The sequence below is a fragment of the Erigeron canadensis genome, chromosome 9 (genome assembly GCF_010389155.1).
Source record: "Erigeron canadensis isolate Cc75 chromosome 9, C_canadensis_v1, whole genome shotgun sequence".
In the NCBI taxonomy this organism is placed as follows: Eukaryota; Viridiplantae; Streptophyta; class Magnoliopsida; order Asterales; family Asteraceae; genus Erigeron; species Erigeron canadensis.
Window position 1 is genome coordinate 27565188 of NC_057769.1, and position 26325 is coordinate 27591512.

The following is a 26325-nucleotide window of genomic DNA, read 5'->3' on the forward strand; positions in this document are numbered from 1 at the left end:
ATTATCATTATTCGGATTTTGTCATATCGCATCCCGTTTGGTCTTTCTATTATGAGTTACTTATTGGTTTTTTTGACATTTTTTTTCGTTTGTGTTTCAAATACTATATTTCAACTTTTTTAAGGTCATATCCCGTAACGTTATATACCTTATTTGGTTTTGACCCAAACTGTATCTAACCCATACAAATGGCTCTACTTATTGGTGGCAAAAAGTGACTATACAATCACTAATGCAACCTTTTTAAACAATTTATAAAGGAAAACTTACATAAAATTACACTAACTGATTTATAGTTTATAGTGTACAAATTGCTACTTAATAGATAGAAATACATATAACTTATCATAACACATGATTTTGGCCAGAATAAAAAACTACACCAAAATCTTCTACCAAAAATTATATGTAGATGACCTAGTCTCCGAGCATTGCAATCGAATAACAAAACAAAAGGCTGGAAACCATCTAGCCCATTGTGGATTCGTCTTCACCATCAAACGAACCAATCCCCTGCCGTCCGTTAAAACTTGGAAAAAAAGACGGCAGACTTTGACTTTGATTTCCGATTGTTGTTCTTTCATTCATCTTTCCGACTTCCTTGCAGACCCGATCAAGAACCAACAGGAAGTCTCGAACCACCATGAATATCCACAATGGTTGGCCTTCTTCAATGGTCAAATTTCCATGGAAGTACTCTGTAGTTTCTTTAACCATAGAAATCGACACTCGTTCTTGACCTTTAATCTTTACAATATCATCTTCCGCTTTCTTTAAGAACATATTCATGGAGTCCAAGAATCTCTTATTTGATCCAAATTGTTCACTTAAAGCCACCACTTGTCGAATCTTGCTTAAACCCATGGCTAACCTTTCTACTTCTTTTGAAAGTAAACTAAAGTCCATACTTGCAGCTTTCTTAACACTCGAGAGTTCCCCACCAAGACCTGAAACCATTTCAAGACCACGTTTCTTGGACTCGACCTCATCATAGAGTTCAGATTGTTGATTTACCTCTGAAAGACGTCCTTCTGCTCTCGTGATTTCTTGTACAACAAAATGTAACAGTGTCGTTTTTCCATCAGTGCCCTTGATGTCTATAAGCTTGAGGAGCGTATCAAGCTTAAAGGCATGAGCATCCCCACGGTTAGTTCCGATATTCATTCGGTTTCCCGCCATGAGCACAGCTTTCAGCAGTTTAATCAACATCCTGTTGCTCCTAAGTTGTTGACAAGCCGACTACAAATTCAACCACCAGTCAAAAAACGTTCAGTAGAGGTGCATATAGAGGTCAAAACAGGTCGGATTGGGTTGACGAATGACGAAAAACGCGGTTCGTCAACAGTTATACCGTTTGGGGCATTTCATTTAAGATAAAATGATTTAGGAGCCTTTAGCCCTTCATGCATCGAAAATATGCTTTTGGCAACTAAAAGCCATTTGGCGCAATTCATTTTAGCCAAATTTTATGAATTTTCTTATCTTACTAAAGATAAAAAAAACCCAAATCGACTCATGCATTAGTAAAGGTTAAACTCGGACCCTTTAACTTCCATGGACGCAAAAAGCGCTGTAATCATACCTGGATCGTTTCAAGAGACTCCTTAAGGAACTCAATCTCAGTATCAAAATTTGATATGTAAAGCATAGCATCCACCCTCTTGAAAGCAAAAGGTATATCAATAACAGCTTTGAGAAACTTCTCAGAATGATCAAGCCCGGCCAGTGATGAATCTTTCAACTCCTTTAGTTGAACTTCTTCCTCCATGGTTGGAGCCATCTTTAACAAGCTCCCCAATAGCTCTGAACCTAAGTTATCGACATAACCTGTTTATGCATGATGCTATGGCAGTTAGATACGTTACTTAAAATATCAAGAAAATCGAGAGTATAACAATAACTTGCAAACTTCAAAGGTGTCGTTAAGTTTAATATATAGAGAGTTACATAGCCTTGCAAGCATAAAATGTTATGCTACACCATCTAATATAGAATTCGGCTAGGTTTGAGCTAGTTATATAAATTCCATAGTTTTTGAATTTGAATAATTGAGTTTTTTTTATGAATATTAGCTTCTCAGGTAAATAAAAACTGAATTAAGTGACTTTTGTTAATGTGCTAGTTTTTAAGGCTAAACCAATCATACTTTGATAATTGCGTGCTTTTGTATACGTTAATAAATTAGTATAATAAGTAAACAAACACGACAAGTAAAAAAAATGATTTGAAGCTACCTTGAAGAATACATTCACAGACTTCATCAACGGTCAAGTTAAATGCCCTTAAAAGTATGGCTATGTTCCTGGACTTATGTGGGTCAAGGACCCGATTATTTTGGTTCATATTTGAAGCCATGGTGCTATAATTGGGTTCCACTTTTGATGAATTTGCCATGAACAACGTCTCTATCATTTCTTCATTCAACCTACGAATATTTCCATTTAATTAAATGTAGAAATTTAAGGCAAATAATGAAAAAATTTTTAAAATGAAGATAAAATCTCACTGAAAAGAGCTACATTTCAACTGATCCCATGCCGTTGCTTTCTCTGAACTTGCTCTTAGTTTATCCCAATGTAAAGGTTTTAATTTCGGCATTATGATCTCTTCTTTTGTTCGTGAATCAAACAATCCAGGTGCCGCCTGCATTGGTGGTGGGGGGGGTGGCGGTCGAGTAGGCAGAACCACTGTCTTGTGGCTACAACAACAAAAAAATAACACACTTGTTTATTTTGTCAATGATCAGGTAAGTGCATCAAAAATCATAGAAAAATGATAGATATGACTATAACAAATTATATACGAGTATTAAATCTTCACACTTCTAAATGTGTGGTTTATGTTTAAAAAGTGTGACTATAACTTTAAACTAATGTGTATAAAGATATTAGATATATGTATCATTTCACATGCAAAACATGCTCATGTAACAAGTCAAAAAGAAAGAAAGAAAAGAGCTTGACACCAAATAGAAAACAAAATACTTGCATTTTTTTAGATATATATAGCTTGTTTTAGTATTGTACACCAAATACAAATAGTGGTCCTAACCTCACAATAATAAAATAGTTCTTCCAAAAGTGTGTCAAAGATGGGGTATTTGACTTGGGCTTATTTCAAGATTTGTGTTTTGCTTTTCAAGACAAGTTCTTAGATACCAAACAATTATTTATAGGATGAAGGTCCTATAAAGATATTAACTTTATAGGTAAAGTTGAACTAATTTTTTAACATTTAGATTAAAATCAAGAATCACGATTCAAACTTAATCTTTGAATCTTAAACATTGATTTTAATTCAATGGTTAAAATGGTTAACTTTTAACTACCCTATTTGTAGATGCTAATCATTAGAACTTATGCCATTCTTAATTAGTTGTGAAACCAAAATTTAAAACCACTAGGCAAAAAGACCTTCTATTTTTGGCTTGTTAATTAATTAATTAAAAACAATAAGTTTTGTCTTTTTAAAGAAGCCATTGACTAGATTTAATTAAGCGATAAGTCAACCTAAACATGAAAAAATACCCAATTTCTTCACACAACAATAGAATGTATTATAAAAAGAGAGAATTGCATACAAATCTTTGTGAAGAATGTCGTGGTGTTGATGATGATGGCGGGGTAACGGCGGAAGAGGGTGGAGCTCCGGTGAACCCATTGTGTCAAAACCAAGACTACTACTAGTGGATGCACCACTGATCACATTATTATTATTATTATTGGATGTTTTATTATGTTGGTCATAATCATGTAAAGGACTAATAAGAGTACCAAGATAAAGATACTCAGAGCTATGAGTAGTTGAGTAGTTGGGTGACAAAGATGGTGGTGGTTTGTCGGAAACAGGGTGGTTGGCCGGAAAAAGACGGTGGCCGTCGGAGGAAGAAGGTGGTGGTGGTGGTGGTGGTTTGTGATGGTGTGTACGGTTGTATAACAAGGTGACAATGATGGTGGTAATGAATATAATGGAAAGAAGTGAAAGAGAGAGTGACAAGAAAAAGAGTTTTTTGGAAGTGTGTGATTTAGTGGAAGGTGGTGGGATGGTGATGGAGGAGAGGTTGGCCGGAAAAGTTGGGAGGGAGGTTGATGGGGTGGTGGTGGGAGAGGGTGGTGAGGTGAAAAATGGGAAGAAATGGTGGTGGTGAATGGTGGTGAATGGTGGTGGTAAGGAAGAAAAAGGGTGTTTTGGTTGGGGTTGAGGTTGTGGAGATGGTGAGGGTGAGGGTGGTTGTGTGGTGGTTATGGGTGGTGGTGGAGAGTCGGTGACCGGAAAAAAGGGTTGGTGGCAAGTGGTATGGGGGATGAATAGTAATAGTAGTAGGATGAAAATGATTGGAGTCATTTGAAATGAAGAGATAGTTTTTGATTTGAGTGTGTGTGTGTTTTGTAATAAGTGTAGGTCTGTTTAGGTTGTTGTAATAAAAGTGTGGGGTTTATTTACTATGAGAGTAAAAATGGCAAACTACTTGGATAGTTTTATATTACGACTTCAGAATACAATTGAATAAGTTTTCTTTTTGTTCAAAACTCGCCAAAACTCATACAAAATGTGGAGTGGCCATCATACATACAAGTATACAGCAACTACTTACAAATTTACATTAAAAGAAGTCCAATTTTACTAATTAAGTCAGCAAAGACGATACCGTTTATTGAATCATAAATAACTCATGGTTTTAGTCTCGTGTATAATCTTTTCAACAATGATATAATTGCCTTTGAATTTCTTCTCGTTTCTCATCTTTCATATACACCAACAAGTAACGAAAATCACTCGTAGCCTTTAAACACCTTTCTTGTTTTCTTTCCTATCCCCATATGTTTATAACGGTCGAATAAGTCTTTAACCAAGAAAATAAAAATGGGGTTGACTTTACACCAAACACTAATTCTATATCACACATCCACAACCACCTCACATGAACATAAAATAAGTTGGATGGATTCATCCTCTTCGTGACACAAACCACAAACCAGGCTTTCAAAGTAGCAAATTATAGCTTTCAATGCCAATAATGTCGGTACCTTATCCATAGAGACTCTTCACATGAAGACGCTGCACTTTTTCACTTAAAGACCATTTGAAAATAAACTATTTAACTCTACCTTGACCCGTCTCACTTTCAATGCCAATAACTATTACCTTGACCCGTCTCACTTCTAAGAAACTCTTTAACTCTTTTGACAGAGAACTCGATGTCTTTGCTTCCTATCCATTTCCATATATCGTTTTGTTGCTTTAAAAGAGTCTCATCATATACTTTTTATTAATAATCACACGGCTATCGTTGCTACCGCCGTCTCCAACCGTCACCGTTACCACTAAGGCCGCCAATTCACCGCCGCATTACACTAGTAGATTGTATATAACTAAGTTAATTTATAACCATGATGATTCTCAATTTACATATGGACATATGTTACCATTATTAACAAAGTTGAAAAACGCTAGCTTGATTTTGGTCCTAAGAGGATACAAATAAAGATCGATCGGCTATATGTAGTTTGATTTTGGTTACAAAGTACATGCACTAACGTGCAACACATCAAATACAAAATGCCCTATACTCTAACAATGGTTAGAATAATGAGAAATTTACCAATTTTTTTTATCCATCTATAATCATATCTGTATCTAAAATATAATATAATTATATAATTTAAAAATTGTTATTGATAGATAAAAATGATTATGAGTTTATGATATCTTGAACACTACAGTAGTAAGACTTAAATAATTAATTAAAGCGATAAATATTCTGAAATATAATAAACTTTGCACGACAACCATGTATAAATATTCTGAAATATATAGTGTGAAATAACTAAAGTTTTGTTTGTTGTAAGTAATCATTTTTAAATTATGTTTATTGTATGTAAAAAAGCATACATGACAACCATGTATAATTGTCATTTGTTAGTTTTTTATTAATCAAGTACATTTTTCTATATACAATAAACATAATTAAAAGATAATTACATACAATGAATACACAATAAACATTTATTCAAAATTTATCATATTTCAAGATATTTATCCTTAAATTAAATTAGATGGAATGATCAAAAGGAGCATAATATCTGCTTGAAAGAAGGGAAGGGGATTTTGTCACTTGTTGGGATTGGGGTAGCTGGGTTTTTTTTTAATGAATGAAAACACCACCTCACCTGTATCATTTGTGTAATTATGAATCGGTGGCTAACTGGCTATTGTATCTGTATCTGTCATTGGAATCCGAATGTTGTCCAAATTAAGTATTGTATTTTTTATTTCATCTAAAGGGTTATATTCTGATTGTAAAACTAAGTAAAATTCTAAATTATACTGTTTTGAACCCTCTACTATACAAATACATATTCATATTCAATGTATATACAATTTGTAAGGCTGTTAAATTAAGGGCTTAAACTAAAGTTAAGATAGAAAAGAAATATATATTGGCCGTAAATTATGACTAGTCATCATCAATCGTAAATTTAATAATCCTGGCATAGTTTGCATCCAAATTGGCAATAAGATTAGTTGCCTACTGATAAGGTCTTTGATTTTGATTTTGGTAAGACTCATCTAAGTTTGAGTCTCATTTACCATATTTATTGGGGTGGATAAATAAGGGTTTTTACATAAACCTTGAGTTTCATTTTAAGTATTCATGTAATTTAAGTAAAGAATAATATGCAGTTAAAAAAAAAAAATTTCCATCCAAAAATTTTAAGATGGAATTCTTACCATTACATAGGTCATAAATTAGCTAACTACCAATGACTTTATTTATTTCTAAATATTAAAGATTTAAAGTTATTTGATCAAACATAAAGTCAAGTATAATATCTGAAGAATCGTTTGATATGTAAGATTTTAAGAACAAGTGAACAACGTTTTTCGAAAAGACTTGGTTCTGAAGATGTTTTTAGACCAGAATCCGGATAGAACTTGACCCTTTTTTGTGTACACAAACGATGTGATTAAAAGTCACTTTGAAAAGACACTTGTATTCTAATCAATATATGACTTGAACATAGATTAGTAGACTAGTAGTAGTGGGTAACCTTTGTAAGCTTTTTATAAAGTAAGGTTGCACGTATCCTATGTAGTGTATAAAGTAGTATAAACAGTAAAAAAATGTTGTTGGAAATGAGAAATTGATGAAAAATACATCGTTGTGAGTCAAAATCAAAGTAAAATGCACATATCTAAAACTATATTGATAAAGCCGTCACTTTGATCTCTAGGTTTTTTCGTATTTGTGAACAATTGTATGTTATTAAAAATTTGAAGATTAACCTTTGATAGTTGAAACATTTGACTTTATATGTTGACCGTAAGGCTTAAATCTAAACGACTAACCCATAAAAAGACGAAGGTTAAAGATATGTCACCCCTTATATAGTTATAATGGGTCAAGTGTAACACTACCAAAACTATGGTTTTATGCCTTCTGATTTTTTATGCGTAAATTCTTAATCAAATGTAGATTGACAGGGATACATTTGACCTCAAGTTTCTTTTTAACACACCGGTCATTGTCCATTCTGTAAAAAATAACTTCGAATAACTTTCCTAACATAGGGGACACGTTGGAGTCAAGAGTTTGAAACTTTAAATCCGAGACTTTCTTATCTCAAAAAAGTCCTTCTAAAAGACCAACGTGTTTTGATGGTTGTGACTTGTGAGTACCATTTGATGTATTCTCAATTTGTTATTTTCGTGTGTATATGTATATATAGATTTTCATTTTCTAAGGCAAATATGAGTCTATTTTTGAGGTTTACTTATTTTCCTTTTGAGACATGGTATAAACTAAGCCAAAACGTAGTTAATTTAAGTTTTAGTATGGCCAAGAATTAGTAAGACTTCGAATTGACGAGAGAAACCATTTTATAAATTGGTTTTAGAACTCCAAAACAATTGAAACTTCTATGTATACAAGAAATGCTATCATCTACAAATACAATTTTACAAACTTACTAGTAAGTTCGGTTGCCACCTGTTGGGTGGCATTAGCAACGGGTGGCAATAGCGTTTGAAGTGTTTGTGTTATTTAGATACATGTCTTTAGCGTTTAAGAAAATTGGTTCATTGTCTAAGTGTGTATTTAATTGCATATTACCATTTTTATAATATTCTACAACTTCCGGTTCAAACCAAAAATTCAAAATATAAAAGTAATTAAAATAGTTTTTCAAAACCAAATAATAAAGAAAAAAAATATATAAAAAGTATATATACTGAAACCAAAAAAGAAAACCAAAAAGTATAATAAAAAAAAACACAAAAGAAAACAAAAGGGAATACACAAACGAAATGAAAAAGTTATAAAAGGATCAAATGTTACATGTAAAAAAGATTTAAAAAACAAACGTATAGAAAAATACAAAGGAATATCTATTAAAAAAAAAGGATAAAAACCAAAATATATAACATTTGAATAAGATATATAGTACTCGCATTAAAAATTGTTAAAAAAAACATATACTATATAAATTTAGAGGTAGAAAAAATCAAAAGGAAAACAAAAAGGGCAAAAAAAAGGGATAATTAAAAGTAGAGGGGACAAATTGCAAATCTTAATATAATACATTTAAACCTAAAAAAAATTATTGGGGGTGGGGAGGCTCAAACCTGAGCCCTCTTGTAAGAACCCAAACCTTTTAATAGAAATCGATTAAATTATATTTTTTAAATTTATTTATTTATTTTTTTGTCAGTACCTACTGCGGCGCAGTGAGGTAAAACACTTCCACTCCGGCGCAGTGAAAAACCTCAGCATAAAATGTTCAAATGCCCACTGCGGCGCAGTGAGCAGGGAATGACTCCCACTGCGGCGCAGTGGGACGACCTGCAGAAAACCCTTTCATTTAAAATCAACTTTCATGCACCAAAACAAAAAATGGCTTCAACCAAAAATGTCATTTTCCTTCAAAACCTTTCATGGACTAAGCCAAACTTGTTCATGACATATAAAACACCATTTCAAAAGACTTGACATATATACAAACTTTACAAACACATTGTTCAACAAGTGGGTCGGATGCCCAACTTGGAAAATTCATCAAATCTTTCAAGACTTGCATTACCCATTTAAGTACAGTTTTCTAGAATTTCCAAAATGAGTTAACCAAAAGGGATTTGTATCAAGAGCCATTATGTACCAAAGGGATCATCTACCCAAATTATCCATAATGCCAACCTTCCAAATGGCAAGAGCTTCCAATTCTAACTTCACTCGATCGCTTCTTTACCCTTGTTACTACCAACTCCTATAAAAAGAGTTAAACAACTAAAACGTGAGCTACGCTTAGTAAATGCATACACATATAATCATAATCATTTCATTTCCACTTTGTGCATCAAGCACCATATAAGCCTAGCAAGCTAGCCTTTTCATACAAATCAAACAACATACATTCAATTTTCAACATGGCCATGGACAATTTGGCTAGTAGGAATTTACCCACTTACTAGCTCTTGCATACAATATGACTAGTAGGAATTTACCCACCTACTAGTTCTCAAAATAATTCAACAAATGGGTCATATGAATTTACCCACCTATGACCTCTAATAACAAGAACATGATTATATGCATACTCAAACTTGGCTACTTGACACAATAAGGCTACAAGTTCAACAATTTATTCTTCAACACCTATACAAGAATAATCACATATCATCTATGAGTTTCATGACTCAACTACTTACAAACATCTACTTGCATTCAACAACTCTAAGATTATGGTGTTTGGCTACTAAACACTTTTCCAACAAACTTTAAATTCTCAAAATAAAGCTTTATTTCATAATCACTAGCCAAACACCATGAGATTCTTACCAAGGGGGATTTTCATTAGCAACAATTCTTTCAATCAATTATCCATTTATCATTCAAATTTAGTTAGGGTTTTACTTGAAAATCTCCAATAGCAAAAACCCTCAATTCTAAGGCTAAGAACCCTAAATTTTAATAACAAATAAAACTAGGGTTATGAAAATCAATACCTCAAGAATGAGAGACAAAGAATTAGGGTTTTCAAATTGAAAATCTTCCCCCTTTTCTTCCTTAAAAATTTCGGTCACCACCACTTCAAAAAAGCCCCACATTTAAATTTCTAATTCAATTGGAGATGATTATTGTTATTGTTTCAGAATTACAATTCTTTACTTTGAGTTTTGAAGCTTCAATTGCATGAATTTTGAAGGATTTGAGATGAGATAATGAGAAGTGGTTGAATTAGAGTGCGTGGAAGAACATGAGTCACAAAACTAAGTGGCTGGCTCTTCTCCCTGCTAGCCACGTCTTATCTCCATTTTTGTGGTAAAATACCTGCTAGCCACTAAAGTTTCAACTAAATTAACCCCTTAACTCAAAACAAAACACTAGAAAATTAATTAAATGTCAAAACTACAAAAAAAATTAATTTTCTATTACCTTAATATACTAGGATGTTACACCTCTCTCCCAAAGACTAAAGCCTCAACCACTAAGCCATCTCACAATTTAGTTATGTATTTGCTGTTTCAAGTATTTATATTAAAAGATGAGATAAAGACAAAAGGCTACTGTTCATAACTTGCGAATAATGAATCAAAATAGATTTTAAACGAGACAAAAGGGTGGGTTAAAGACCACTCAAAAAAAATATTAAAGTAAAGATTTTTCTATTACCTTAAAATACTAGGATGTTACACCTCTCTCCCAAAGACTAAAGCCTCAACCACTAAGCCATCTCACAATTTGGTTATGTATTTGTTGTTTCAAAGTATTTATATTAAAAGATCAGATAAAGACAAAAGACTACTATTCATAACTTGCACCATTAATGATATTATATATATATATTTATATATATATATTACAATATGACAAATGAAATGGACCAATTTTTTATATATTATGAAAAACAGAAAAAGTATAGAATACGAGTATGTATATATTCTTTTTAGTAGTGGCAACTTATTTTCAAACAAATAATACGAGTAGATACTACTAGATTTTACAGTATGGAGATGAACCAAAAAGTAAATAATTGAAGAAAGAATCTGACATGAGACAGTGAATAGTAACAGCACGGGATATTCAACTCTTTGTCATCTTTTTCCAAATAATGCTCTACTGTCTTTTAAATTAGTACATTTTTTTTATTTTTTAGAAAATTAGTACAACTTTTGGTTTTCACATATTTTGTTGTAACTTTACTTAATTGGTTTTTACCCACACAAAAATATGTCAAAAATTATTTTCCTGCTCATTATTTACGTAGTAACAATGGGTCAATAGTATAAAAAAAGCATATACGAACAAAACATAGATAATTGATTCATTATTAAGATCCGTTTTATGACTAACATGAAAAAGGTACACCACATAATATAATAATGAGTTAATGATTAAAATGAATATGGGATTGATATTTGAATTTCTCACGATTTTATTTTGCATGTTTCTCATCAATAAATTACGAGAGAACAAAATAATGGCCAGGTTACTTAGAAAATGATTTGAAGTCAATTCGTTTCATAGCAGTAGTACCTTTTTTTTTTATTTTATATATACTCATACATACTTACCAGCACAATACCCATACAATACGGCCAGAGACGGAGCCAAAATTTTTTTAGCAAAGGATAGTTTTAAATGTTGTTTGTCATACTTACAAGAGTCGTATCCAATAATATAAAAAAAAGGGCCTTGGCTCGATACTAGAAAATGGACCCTCAAAAGAATTTTATTCTTCACACCAGAGGTAACACTCATATTTAAATATATCAGTTCTTTCTTTTAATGAATAAAGATTAAAGACCACACATGTCGGATAAGGTTTTATTAAATGAAAACGTATTCAATCACGATGCATGAAATCCAAAAAATATACTTTTAGAAAATATTTAGTTTGTGTATATATCTTTCATACATAACTATTATAATTATTATAGATAGTTTGAGATAAACATATATAATAATTAGAAAGAAAATTTTTTCACAAACAGTTATACTATACATTTACATACCCAAACAGAAATACTTATTTCTTTAAACTTTTTTCATTATTTCTATTAAAAATCAAAATAGCTCAAGTTTTTTATTCTTCCAATGGAGAGATCTATGTCAAATTTAATATTTCGATTACCAATGACTTCTAAACAATAAGCTTATGACAACGAATGTGACATTTGTACTTATTTCCTACTTATTTTTTCAAACTGTTAGAAAAAGTTACAAATATACCATTTAAATTTTAAAAAATTACACTGTACTAAAATTAAAGTGGGGACAGTTGACCCCACTTTCCCCATACTGTCTTCGTCCATGAATGCGGCGGCGGTGGCAGCGACGGTGGTCTGATGGTGGCTGTGACGGTGGTGGGTGTGTTAAATGGTGTAGATTGATGCAAATGTAATTAATGTAAAGGTGGTAGTGAAAATCTTTTAGATGATGAAAGTTTAAGGTGTAAAATTAGTTCATTAAGGACAATTAAGTAATTTTTTATAACTAATAAATAAGGGTTCATTATGGGCAAATTAGTCATTTTCAAACTCTTTTCTTTCCAACTTTTTGCCTAACATGGTATAATTTTTATAATGTAGTAAACATAAAGAATCTAATGTTTCATGTAACCTGGCAATGGGGGCCATTGTTAAAAAGTTTGTATACTCACGTCAGTGCCATCTTTGTGGATTTATTGACCTCGACCGAAAAAAAAGGGTCCAGATGATAGTTCAACAATTATTACCCTTATAATTATATAAAGTAAGATATAAAAACGATGATAAATGTTATAGCAAATTGGTACGTGGTTTTTTTTTGTTAAGTACTATTGTTTAATTTTTGGATAATTGATAAAATTTGTAACGAGCTTAGTTAACAACATATTATATATACATAAAAAATAAAAAATTGGGCCCTTTAAAATATCGGACCTCAACCTACTAGTCTACTTCGTCCTATGACTAAGCCCCAGACTCACGTGATGTATGATATAAATAAATCACTATATATAACAATGACAAGAATGGTCATTACAAATCAAACAATTCTTGATTGGGTGCGATCCTCACAGCCCACTACCTACACCTTTTTACTTTTTATGCTTTTGTTTAATGTGTGGTAATATTTATGAGTTTATGACTCCATGTAAAATATCGACTTGGAATGTATGGAATGCTATATTTTAACCACAAATGTGTCAGTTATTATTAACTAGCTAGTAGCCTAGTAGCTAGTTATCTTCAAATCAATAACTAAATGTCAATATTCATATTTAAACACATGATTTTTAGAAAAACAAAGCCAAACTCATTAACAGTTTTTATTACCATATTAATAGCATTGACAACTAAATCACATTAAAAAAAAGTAGTGATTTGTACACTGCTAGTTTTTGATAATATAACCAAACATGCTTTACAATCCAACACTATCTATACTATATTATAAAGCAAAAATGCTATGTCTAATTTTTAAGTTTTAACATTTATGTTTTCAAAATATCCTCCTATCAATTTTATATTTACTTAAAATAACTATATTACTCTTTCTCTCTCATCAAATCTCAACCAATTATTTTTTTTCTCTCTCCTCCATAAATCATTTATTCCTCCAATTCATTCAAAATCTTTTATCTCAAAAATCATATATCGATAAATTATAAAAATTATATGGGTGTTCTTAAAATTTCATGTTTTTTCATAAGAGATGTCATTCTATATACTTTCGACGTATTTTTAAATCCGAGGGTAGAACCCGTACAGTTAAGACATTTGGCTATTACACTCTATGACCTATCAATCTTACCATCTCACCGCTACAACATGCGGGTACTTACTCTCGTAGAGTATAAAACACATTTAGTAGTGCGTATTCAAAAAGATTTAGACATGACCATGGGCCATGTGATGAATTGATGATGGCCTAGGTTAAAGCCCAAATGTCAAAAAAATTTGAGGTATGAAGATCTGAAGTCCAAATGGCAAAGCCCATGACAGTAAGCCCATCTCTCTTCCCTCGTTTCTTTTGCTTTCTTCTGCTGAATGTTGATCTCAACAAACTTTTCTTCAATAAAAAAATAGAAATAAAAATAAAAAACCCTCATTGCATTTTGCAAAGTGAGTTCAATCATTCATTCTTGATTCAAGATTTATGAAGAACCTTACAAGACTGTTATTATTATACAACCACAACATGATAATCAGACACTATAAATCAAACCCACCAAAAATAGATTTAAGAAAATTAAGACCCATGATTCTTAAACGGATCGAAAACAGGGCCAAAGATTACCCGATTAAAGCCATGGTTCCTGTTGCTTATGATGTTTTAAAACTTAGAACACGTTTGTTACAAGATGTTTCCACCCTTCTTCAAGTTATTCCCATTTGGTCATGCAAGTAATTCCCTCTCTCTCTCTCTCTATATATATATATATGTATATTATATATGTATATATATCAATCACCAAATGGTTTTCTTGTTTTTTTTTTTGGTAATTTTGTTTCGTATTTATATATTGGACTTAGTTTTGTAAGTTTAGGAGTGTTTTGGGAAATGTTAGTGCCTTGTTAATTTGTTTTCCATGTGCAAAAGATTCGATTTTTAGGGGTCGGGTAATTAGTATAATTCGCTTTTTTAGTTTCTTAGAATGCCCCAAAACAATTACTGGCTAGTTATATGATAGGTTCACAAATAAGTGTTTGAGAATGTGTTCACCTTTAGTCCCGATATGCATCTAACTCACGATGTTTGGAATGTACGTAGTCAACGTGGAACTTTGTATTGTGTGTAATCAACTTTCAGATATTCCTATTGTATGATTGATGTGTCGGATGGTATTTCTGTTGACATGACGTCCATATAAGTTGTCGTGTCGTCAAAAATACCCCAAGGTGCACTACATTGGATTGATTCAAAGTTGGGATGTACTAAAGAGTTCGGGCTATAGCTGTATATATTTTCAAACACTTAACCCTTGGTGTAACGTATAAATGATCAGGTTTTGGATGTTACACCCATTTGAAATTAGTATCAAAAATATCAAAGAAGCATTAAATATATGATAATGGTATAACCATCGTGTATTAAAAAGTAAGCGACAATAATTTCACTTTTCTTCAACTTAGTGTTTTTGTCTTGTGGACTGTCATTTTGGGACAAATGGACTGTTTAATTATCATATCAAAATCTGCCGAACACGAAGCTACCAGTTTTCTAGGGTTTTTTTCATTTTTTTATTTTTTGTGTTAAACCAAACCAGTTATTTAGTTATTACAACTCCAAACAACAGAAAGCACATCCAAAGTACTTCTTCTGCAGCCCGTTTTTGTTACAGCTTATTACACTTGCATGTTGTAATGCCAAGCCTCTCTGAAATTTGACTTATTTTTTCAAGTATCATGAAAATAGTAGTTAAGGACCAAAATTTCGGTGTTTCGGTCAAGGACTGGTATTTGAAATATCGATTATTTCAGTGGTATTTCGGTAATCATAATATTATGAAAAATATTATATATAATTATATATATACCAAAAAGATTGCAATTATACACACAAATAGCAATTATATTAAGTTAATACTCAATCTAAATATCAAAGTCAAGCTTAAAAGTGTCAATTTTTGATAGATTAGTGTTAATGCTTGAAAAATTTAGTGTTTTTTATGTTGTTTGTCAGTTTAGACAAAAATAATTTAATAAAAAATAAAAAAAAATCTGAAAAACTGGTATACCACCGAAATACCACCGAAATTTGACCGATTTCGGTGAGATTTCGGTAAATTTCACCGAAAATCTCGGTACCGAAATTTTAGACAAAAATCTTTACTGGTATACCAGTGGAGGACCGAAAACCGAAATACCACCGGTATACCACTGGTATACCACCAAAATTGACTACATGTGTTAAATTTATGCTGAAATCTTACAACATGGTGTTTATTCCTCTGACTTTCATTGTCAATCCAATTTGTGAATGGACACTATTTACATGACATGTAATATTTTCGTGTGCAGATTCTGTCCAGAAGTATATATAGGGGAAAAGGGTCATGCAATTAAGACTTGTCATGGTTACAAACGACATGCCAAGAATAAGCTTCATGAATGGGTCGTAGGGGGAATAAATGATATAATTGTCCCAGTGGATACATTTCATTTAAAAAACATGTTTCAGGAGGTAATAAAACACGATCAGCGATTTGATTACAACCGTGTGCCTGCAGTTGTAGAACTCTGTTTACAAGCAGGTGCAACTCTTGATGAAAAAGATATATCGACAGACAAGTTGGAATATCCAGTTGCGGAATCTTTGTCGCCTGATAATCTGAGATTTGTAGCTGCCAGAACTTTGAAGTCATGGGAGGGGGTTAGATCGGGTGTCCAGAAGTTATTAATGGTTTATTCAGCTAAAGTTTGTAAATATTGTTCAGAGGTTCATGTTGGGCCATCAGGGCATAAAGCTCGTTTATGTGGCGTTTTTAAGTATGAGAGCTGGCGTGGGGCCCATCTTTGGAAGAAAGCTCAAGTTGATGATTTGATACCTCCAAAGGTTGTGTGGTTCCGAAGGCCTCAAGATCCTAAGGTTCTTGATGACAAGTGGCGGTCTTTTTATGGACATGCACCTGCAGTGATTGATTTGTGCACGAAGGCTGGTGCTATAGCACCACCTAAGTACCATTGCATGATGAAACTGCAGGGGTTACCGGCGGATCTTCCATTCAGGCCTTGAGCTTGATTTGTGGGGTCTAGTTTAGCGTTCTTTCCATGCTCTGGGTGTTATTTGGTGGCTAATTGATGTTGCTTCAGGATTGGGTCACAACATGCTTGTGCTATTACTTCTTAGAGTAAACTTCATTGAAGCATTGAGTTCATGGTATGCACACAAGACCCGTTTTCTAAGTTGCAGTTTTCTACTAGTTTTATGGAGCATTGCACCTTCCCAAAGATTAGTATGCACAAATTTAAAAGTTAAATGTTTATAGAAGCAGAAGCACGAGTATAGAGAATAGTTATGCTGGCGGGCTTTGTACATTCCAAACCTTCTGCTTAAGCATAGCGATCAATGGATGCCAGGTGTTTAGATAATCCAATTGGTGATGGATTGGCTGTTTTTGTAAGAAAAAGGTTGCACAGGGCTTCAAGATTATGCTATTCGACATTAACATTTTGTCCCTCGCTTTTTAGATTGAGATACTGTATGAAACCACGATTCCGATTCTTGTTAGACATAGCAATAAGATAGATATTCATTATGTTTGTTGGAAAGAATAATAACTAGAAGCAGATTTTGGAAGGACGTCGAGTAACAATAACAATCTTTTATGAGCATTTTGGCATCTTAACACCAATCAGGCCCCGGCTTGAATATAATTACCATTTTACCATGGCTAATTTGATGCAAACAATTTGATGTTGTGTGCTGCACATAAGGCACTTTACAACTCATTTGGATAGTCTTGAGTCTTAACATTTGCACACGAGCTCGTGTGGCTTATATCATGGTGAAAGTAAAGTTCAATTTGTGTAAACCTGTTGCTGTGGATATTGATGTGTTGGAAGTTGGAACATTGGGTCCAGTGGTATGTCTTGAAGTTTTGAAATAATTATGCATTATGCAATTCTTATTATTAAACTATACTCTGGTGTAACAAAACGGGTAGTTATGTAAAGTTTTATTAAATCGAATAAGCAACTTTTGGGGTCTTGAAGAACAAGTAATAATCAGAGTCCATAGAGTAAAAATTGATACTAATTATTCAAATTTAAGCAGAATATGAGAAAAATCTGGCGGTGATCACAATGTTATTATGCGTGATGATATACATGACTACACAAACCATTAGCTTCAATATTATGAATGAATCACACTGATATTTTAAGCTGAAGCAAAACATACGCTAGAAATGAAGTGGGGAAAGGAAATGTCAACTGTTTCAATAAAAATGATCATAGAACAACATACGACACAAATATCTAATTTGTATTGGTTGCCAAGTTAGGCCCTAACCAAACAATTCAACTTCGGGTTATAGCTGAGAATGTTTATATACAACAAACACATAGAATCATCAAATTTCAATTACCACGCTAATAAACAAAAAACCACACAACAAACAAACAAACACTGAATAGTATTCCTTCCTCACAGATGCTGCTGGTACTCGGGATTGAAAGCAAGAGCCTCCCTATAAATCATCTCCTTCATCTGCTCCTCAGTAGGGGCATGATGCTCAAAGTCGAAGTTAAAAGGGGTCATGCACACAGGCTCATCGCTGATGTCGTGCAGTGATGTTAGGTATGGGTGTGCAAGTGCATCTTCAACTGAAAACATCATGTAAACAAGTTAGTTTGTATAATAGATATAGATGGATTTTATAAATGAAACTTCAGATAATGTGAAAAGAATTCTTAAGTGCCGTTCAAGAAAAAAAAGAAGAATTAAGTAGAATAATTCTTGAAGTAGAGATGGCAACTTTGACCCATTTACTTCTGAATGAGTGGATTAGGGTTATGTTTAGAAGAAACAGTCATTTGTGCAAAAGTAGCCCAAACTGGAACCTTAGTACTTAAACTCCCTAAATAATGTGTGTGTAAACGATCTCTGTCAAAGTATTTATTTATGTAACAGTTACGGAGTATAACTTTGGGGGTAGTGTTTCAGGTCAACCCAATCCACTGATACAAAAATGGCCCATTCTAAATCAAAATCTTTGAATGCTAACAAACAATGGTCAATGGAGCCAAGTGAATCCCTCACCTGTAATTCTCTGTCTGGGGTCAAACGTCAACATCTTTTCTATAAGATCAATAGCAGCAGGATGAACTTGAGGAAACTTTTCATTGAATGATTGTCGTTGATAATGTTGCAATTGCCGTATGTATCTTTTGGCGTTTTCATTCAAAAACCCTAATTCAGCTTCTGATGGAGTTCCGATTAGCTGCAGGGTTACAATAATTTTAAAGTTTAATAAATACTACCACTGTCTACTGATTAATCTTTCCTTGTTAAGGCCAAAGCTCAAAGTTGAAACACCCATTTTGTTTTACATGTATACAAAACTAAAAAATCACATATCAGATATACCTCCATAAGCAATCTTAGCTGGTGTACATGATCTCTACCAGGAAACAAGGGCTTGCGGTCCATCAATTCCATGAAGATGCAACCCACGGACCATACGTCAATTGCAGCAGTATAATCAGATGAGTTTAACAGCAACTCTGGTGCACGGTACCATCTTGTAACCACATACTCTGTCATGAAATCATTTTCGGATGTAACACGAGCTAATCCAAAATCACAAATTTTCAGATCACAATTGGCGTTCAAAAGAAGATTGCTTGGCTTCAAATCCCTGTGCAGCACATTTGCAGAATGTATATATTTTAGCCCACGCAGGATCTGATACAGAAAATACTGCAAGAAAGAAAGGAATGGTTATGGACTAATAACTCGTTAATTGACAACTATGCGTATGCACGTCAACACAAGCTATTCAATAGACATAATTATTCACATTGTTGAGCTCCTAATGTGTTAACAGGTGTAAATTGTTACATGGTTGGGCATTCTTTGTTAGTGATTGGATCTGTATCCTATGTGTACCTTATTAATCGTGCTTCTTACCAGTTCAACCCCCTTATTATCGTGCAACAAGATTTCTCTCTCTCTGGTTGGTATAAAATTAATTAAGAAAATGCTTAATCGGTAGTTCAGTAGTTCTTGTCTAGTTATCAAGATCACTCCTTTTACTTCCCTCTCAATGCTGTTGAAACTGTTACTCTTCACATCATTTTACTTTAGCCTAACCTAAACTCTCCAGATTCCATAATTCCAACACAATGTAGACAATCAACCTCTTGCAAACTTTTGCATCATTCCAAAACCATGATATAATATCTTAGTTATCCAATGAGAATGAAGCAGGCTTGGGACAGTCTATGACAGATCTTATTTAGAAGGCACATTTTTGGCAGATTCGTTTCTAACAAGGGACTTCAGTCAAACATGCAGTTCTAGTAAACAATTATGAAACCTCATGGCTTCAACCATAACATAAAACACGGTGAAGAATTTGGGCTACTAATGTTATGAAGGTTGACGTTTGATATAATGCTAAAGTATAAGGGTAAGCTATACAGTCAAAAGCTTTATGCAATCAATTTTCTTTCAAAGTTCTCTACATTATTGCACTTCATAGTTCATATGCATGTCGTTGTCTCACTCCACATCATAATGGTGTGCCTTGCGAGAGACCGGGGAATGGGTCAGGTGAAGTCCAGTGGGGCCGTTATTCCCGGCTAGCATATAAGTCTCTCGTGTGTGCAGTAAAATTTCAAACCAACAGCTTCCTTCTATATCATCTTCAACCAATTGGTCCTTAAGACTTACATCATCTCCCCTTTCCACTTCTTCACACATATGTTATGTCGCCACACACACCTAGATTTTGTGATCAGAGATCAAATGTTTGCCTTTTCCGGAAAAAAAAAAAACATAAGCTGTTCTTTTGGTTACAGTTTAGTGATTAGTTTAACTCCTAAACTCAGACAACGATACACACCTAGGTAGTCAATTTACAACTGATACATGTCTATTCATCTTGTATCCTAGAAAAGATGATGTCTATTTGACCTGATTTTTACTACTACGGGATCATTAGGTTAGAATGTACTTTAAAGAATGCAAAATCATACAAATCTCAAGTACAAGAAAACTGGATCTCCTATAGTCATATAACTATGCTATCTAGAGTGTATATATTCTTTTATTGGTTTTGTTTCTCGCATCCTCCATAGTCTTTCCCCTATCACTCTATCAGGGAGTCATAGTAATTTGTCCATATCTCTGGCACTACTTTTATCATTCTCTTTATGGAAAGAAGCTTGAGATTGATAACAAGCATCCACAAGTAAAACAGGGAGACCAACTGAAAATTGGATTGGCAATTTGCTTAATACATTGTTTGCTTCTACAATCGAATTGTACAATCCAAAAACTGGGGATGTGAACTACCAGAGCATTCAAATCCTTATTTTGTTCTATCCATCCTTCAAGCCAACTTGTTAGTAAAGAGGAATTCTTAATAGCAAAACATCAAATTTTTGAGCTAGAGCATTGAATACAGAAGCTGAACCTCATAGTCATCAATATCTATGCCAATCTCGTGTCAGGAAACTACAGAGTGACTTCCATCAATTGAAGAAAACAGATGTTTTAGATTTAGTCTTAAATGACCTTCCTATATTAAATAAGCATAACATCACAGAGAATGGTATCAACAACCTTCAAAGACTCACATATCCAAAGAACTTGCTATTTATATTCTAGCATTACCAAGGGCCATTGTTCAGTATCTTCTCCAAGCACTTCCTATGCTTTTTTTCAAACAGCTCTAAACCACTATGTTGTGCAATTATCATGAAGCTGGAAAAATAACATCCAACTAAAATAATGCAGCAAGAATGAGAAAATGCGGAATATATCACTCTTCTCTCTTCACAAAGCTTGATTTATGTTAAGTGTTAATGTTAAAGTACAAGATAAGAGAATTCCTTCTCTTATCTTTTTAGCTTGTAGGACAGATCTACCATGTCTTTGTAACGAAAACACATATGCTTTTGCTCTTATATGTAAATATCAAAAATGATTATTAGTGGCACTAGGGTTATGCTAATTACTGGTATATACTCGTAATTGGTAACGAAGCATTGCAGCACAATCCCTAGAGCAACCTTAATGGAAAGACGACAGCAACTTGTTATTAATGTGAATATCAAGATTGATTATTGATGACACTAGCGTTATGCTAATTACCAGTATATAATTAGTAATGTATCATTGCAACACAATCCCTGAAGTGACCTTAACAGAAAAACCGCAGAAACTTGTAATGAATCAATATCACAAATGAAAAGAAATTATTTGTTCCTTTGTTTAAATTTGTAACATATATGGTCTTAAAACTTACGGATATATGTCATGTTCCCTCTTCATATGCTGTAAGGATGGTAAATAGTATTGAGAGATAACAAATTTCATAAAGCACGTTGATTATCTCTAAAGAATTTATTCAGAACATAGTTGTGGGGTAGCATACATGCAAATGCAATCACCTAAGAGAACATCAGTTTAAACTATTAAGTGATTGAGACTAACCAAATCCCTAGGGTGTCAGCCATCATATATCAAGGGAAACATATATCAAGATTCAAGAGTAACTATTAGAAACCTACAAAAAAACATCAATTATAACTTCAAGCACCCTTTGACTGTAACAGACTTAAGGATTGCATCAGTAAAAGTTAAGATGTTCAAAAGCACAATAAATGGTCCAAGCCAGATTAAAAAAATACAGAACCAGAAGAAAGTTCTAACAGAATAAGCTCTAGCGCTATACACAACTACTAAACAGCAGAAATACCAATTAAGCATGAAATTCCCAAACAACGTTTTACCTAGATTTATGAATCAAAAATAAAGATTAAACTGAAAAAACACACGAATTGGGCAAATAAATGTATGGTTCAACAAGGTGCAATAAGCAGTTTAATCAAAACAGAAGAGATGCGTGTCTGCAGGAAGCATGCTAAACAGTTCAGAACATGGGCATCTGTAGACAGAATAGACATCAAGATAAAACAACAGAGGAAGTACATCAGAAAAAGTATACCTGGCAATGCTCTTCCGACAATGATTGATTAGAACGAATTATTTGATGAAGATCGGTATCCATGAGCTCATAAGCAATGTAGACATCATTAAATGCCATCCTGTCAGGAGGTGGAATTATATCTCTAATTGCAACAACCTACATGAAAGAAGACATAGAAATCAGTCACAGATATTCACACCAACACTTGAACTAAAAACTGCTTAGTTGTTCAAAATATTTTACAAAAGTAGGCAAACAAAAAACAATAGAAGTAGGTGTAATGGAATAATAGAAAAATATAATTGTATGTATAGATTAAAATGTACATATAATTGTATATCAGCGAGAAAAAAGATATAAAGAATAAGAAGACTATTGCAAGAATTTAAGTACAAGTTCAGTCAAAAACCCATCCACCCAAACACTCAAAGCTTCGTGATCAACCTAAAACTCCAATGGCAAGAAGTCCTTTAGAGCATAATAAAATGGAAGGAAGCAGAAATTTATGCTAGACATTATACGTCATTATCTACCATAAACGCCACGCCAATCTCCATAGTTAAATTTAGAGACCGATATGTGTTCTCAACGAGTCTTAAGGTCCCAAACATAACTAAACTCCCTCTGGATTTCAATCCCATCATAGGTTCAAGTAAACTCAAATCCCCCAACTTAAAAAATTGGACCAAACATATTCGATCATGTATCCAAACAGCAAATCATATGTCTACTTTGTTTTCATATTTATCTGATGCCCATTGTTTTCACAATACCTCACCGGGACATCTAAAGAAGTCCCTACTTCCTGTTTCACTCATCTAATCAGAAACTCCACACTCACCAGATAAGTGTTTAAATAAGGAAAGTACATGAAGTTAACTATAATAATAAAAAAAGGTGCAGACAATAAAGTATGCTAATCATATGGCAGCTAACAAAGTCCTCTAATCATTGTCAAGAAAAAATAAATACCAATACCGATAAATTGCATAACTTTTACAGCTCATATAATCAAGCAGTAATCAACATTCAAGAACCACTCTTGCTTGTACATCACCATAAAAAGTATCTTATCATCAAAGTTGAGGACACACTCATTTCTAGTTTCTACCCTTCCAACTAATAATAACCGTAAAATACCTATAAATTGCATAACTTTTACAGCTCATATAATCAAGCAGTAATCAAGATTTAAGAACCAATCTTGCTTTTACATCACCATAAAAAGTATTTTATCACCAAAGTTAAGAACGTGCTCATTTCTAGTTTCTACCCTTCCAACTAATAATAACCGTAAAAGTAACCAACTTGGACGGCAGAAAGTAAGATACTGACCCACATATATTCAGCTTCAAACATAGCACAACTAAAATATTCTACATCATCAACTAAAAGAAAGTTAAACTGCAAACTAACATATGGGTCACATAATTGGTTTTCGGTATTCGTACTTAGCTTCGAGTAACTAACTGAAGCTCACGGTCCAAATTTTAACTACAACTAATAATCACAATTCGAAAATCACAACGGAAAATAAACATAACATAATGAATGCCACTCTACTCACTCAGAAACTCACATTTTCATGATCCATATGACGAAGCAGCTTTATTTCTCGTAAAGTCCTCTTGGCATCGATTTTATTATCGAAAGCATTCGCAATCTTCTTAATCGCTACATGCTCATTCGTCTCCGAATTCAACGCCGAACTAATTCCACACAAATCATTAAAATTGTAAATTTTTTTCAAAGTTTATAAAAAAAGATAAAATAAAAAATCAACCTATAGATACAGAAATATATATACCAGACGATTCCGTAAGCGCCTTTACCGATAGGCATAATAGGAGGCTTATACTTGGCAGTAACTTCAAAGATATTACCAAAAATATTATACTGAATGAACCTGCCGCCGTGGCTGAGTGTCGCCGGGATGTTGTTATCGATTCCGGTCATCGAGGGCGGCGGAGGTGCGGCGGCTGTGGCGTCGGACATTTCGGTGTCGGATGGATGAGTTGATGGATCCATAATAAATAATTTGTTGTTTATGAGGGAATATAATATAATATTTATAGAGAGAGATAGATAGATAGATAGATATAGATATGACGATGATATTACAAGCCCTAAAAATGATGGAATGGAAATAGAAATCAAAAGAGAAAACAGTTTAGTGGAGAGAGAGAGAGAGAGAGAGAGAGAGAGAGAGATTTCTTTGTTCCTGTTTTCAGCTTCTTCGAGTGTGTTTTTTCTTTTCTTTTTGTTATTATTATTTTTTTTTTTTGCTTTTTGCCAAACTCCTAAAATTTAACTTCCCCTAACCAAGTGGTCCATGACTCCATGTTTGTATTTATCATTACGGGTGTTTGACAAGGAGCTTTTAGGAGTTTTTAGGGACTTCAAGTTTTAAGCTTTTAGAAAAATGCTCTATGTTAATAAAAAGTCTCTATTGCTTAAAGGAGTTTCAAGCTTTTAAATTCAATGAAAAAGCTAGTTTTCTCAACGCTACTATCTTTAGCGTTTAACAAAGATGGAAGCTTTTGAGTTACAAAATTACTTATTAGCCAAGTTATATGGATGATGTTTGACCGTTAGCTGGAAGCTTTCGAAGGCTATCCTTATGTTTCATTTTAGATTTTCTTTTCCTTTTTAAGATGATTTGTATACATAGATATTTTACTCTATATTCAGAGAGAGATAAAACAAAATAAAATGGGAAATGCTAAATACAGCCTTAAGGGTTGTATTTAACGTGCATAAAAAAATTTGTATCTTCCATATTAAAAGTCCACTCCTGATTTTCATGGTAAATGTACAAACAATTTATGCATCTTAAGCACAACCCTAAGAGCTGTATTTAACAAACTCCAAAAAAAATTAAGCATGTTTGATCAGAATACTCCAAGTGGAGTATGGACTTTTATTATTTACGTTTTCGGATTTTTGTTGTTGTGGATATCAAATAGTATGTCTGTACTCTAACAATTTATTAATAGGGAAATGCTAAATATAGGGTTGTATTTAACGTGTATAAAAAAATTTGTACCTTCCATATTAAAAGTCTACCCCTGATTTTTATGGTAAATGTACAAACAATTTATTCCCTTAAACACAGTCCTAAGGGTTGTATTTAGCAAACCCCTAATTAATATGAGGCTTGTTCAAATATGTTGCAATATATCTATGAATTGCAACCTTTGAAACTCCACATTTGTATTCATATAAATGAAAAAACACATAAGGATCAATAGACTCTCACACAATGATAACTACAAAATATGAATCGAACCTGCATTGTACTTCATACAAGTGAAGTCTCACAAAGCTTGAAATGTGATCGAGGTGTTCTTATGAAAACATATTCCAAAATTTTATGAGGTTTAATGATCAAGAAAACATGACTAAGACATGAAAAGATGTGGCATGACCATAATTGTCATAATTTTTAGGGGAGTGATATTTTTACAACATAAATTTGCTATCTACAACAAAGATACAAATTTTATTGCACATAGTACAACTGCATAATGCAGATATTGTTGTAGATTATCAAATTATTTTGTAGAAATATCATTTTCTTAATTTTTAATTCTTTCAAAACCGCTAAACTCCTCTAAAAGCTCTATAAAATTAAAACCTTGTTTCTTTCTTGCTTTTTGAATAACTAGATCGATTTTGT

At 33.1% G+C, this 26325-nt stretch overlaps 3 protein-coding genes across 3 annotated transcripts; 1 reads left to right on the forward strand and 2 right to left on the reverse strand.

Annotated features, from left to right (window-relative positions):
• Positions 1-251: 251 nt before the first annotated feature.
• Positions 252-4374, reverse strand: LOC122584041 (formin-like protein 15). The gene is made up of 5 exons (XM_043756398.1): positions 3581-4374; positions 2507-2698; positions 2235-2425; positions 1583-1827; positions 252-1239 (listed from the first exon to the last, which is right to left on the reverse strand). Exons 1-5 carry the CDS (start codon positions 4342-4344, stop codon positions 469-471), a joined length of 2163 nt encoding a protein of 720 aa, XP_043612333.1. The 5' UTR covers positions 4345-4374; the 3' UTR covers positions 252-468.
• Positions 4375-14080: 9706 nt separating this feature from the next.
• On the forward strand, positions 14081-17023 carry LOC122583063 (APO protein 4, mitochondrial). Its single transcript, XM_043755505.1, has 2 exons — positions 14081-14388; positions 16006-17023. The coding sequence occupies exons 1-2, from the start codon at positions 14141-14143 to the stop codon at positions 16718-16720; spliced, it is 963 nt and encodes a 320-aa protein (XP_043611440.1). The 5' UTR covers positions 14081-14140; the 3' UTR covers positions 16721-17023.
• Positions 17024-17900: 877 nt separating this feature from the next.
• Positions 17901-24842, reverse strand: LOC122583062 (mitogen-activated protein kinase homolog NTF4). The gene is made up of 6 exons (XM_043755504.1): positions 24454-24842; positions 24226-24355; positions 22665-22802; positions 19076-19408; positions 18749-18929; positions 17901-18312 (listed from the first exon to the last, which is right to left on the reverse strand). The coding sequence occupies exons 1-6, from the start codon at positions 24672-24674 to the stop codon at positions 18134-18136; spliced, it is 1182 nt and encodes a 393-aa protein (XP_043611439.1). The 5' UTR covers positions 24675-24842; the 3' UTR covers positions 17901-18133.
• Positions 24843-26325: the final 1483 nt, after the last annotated feature.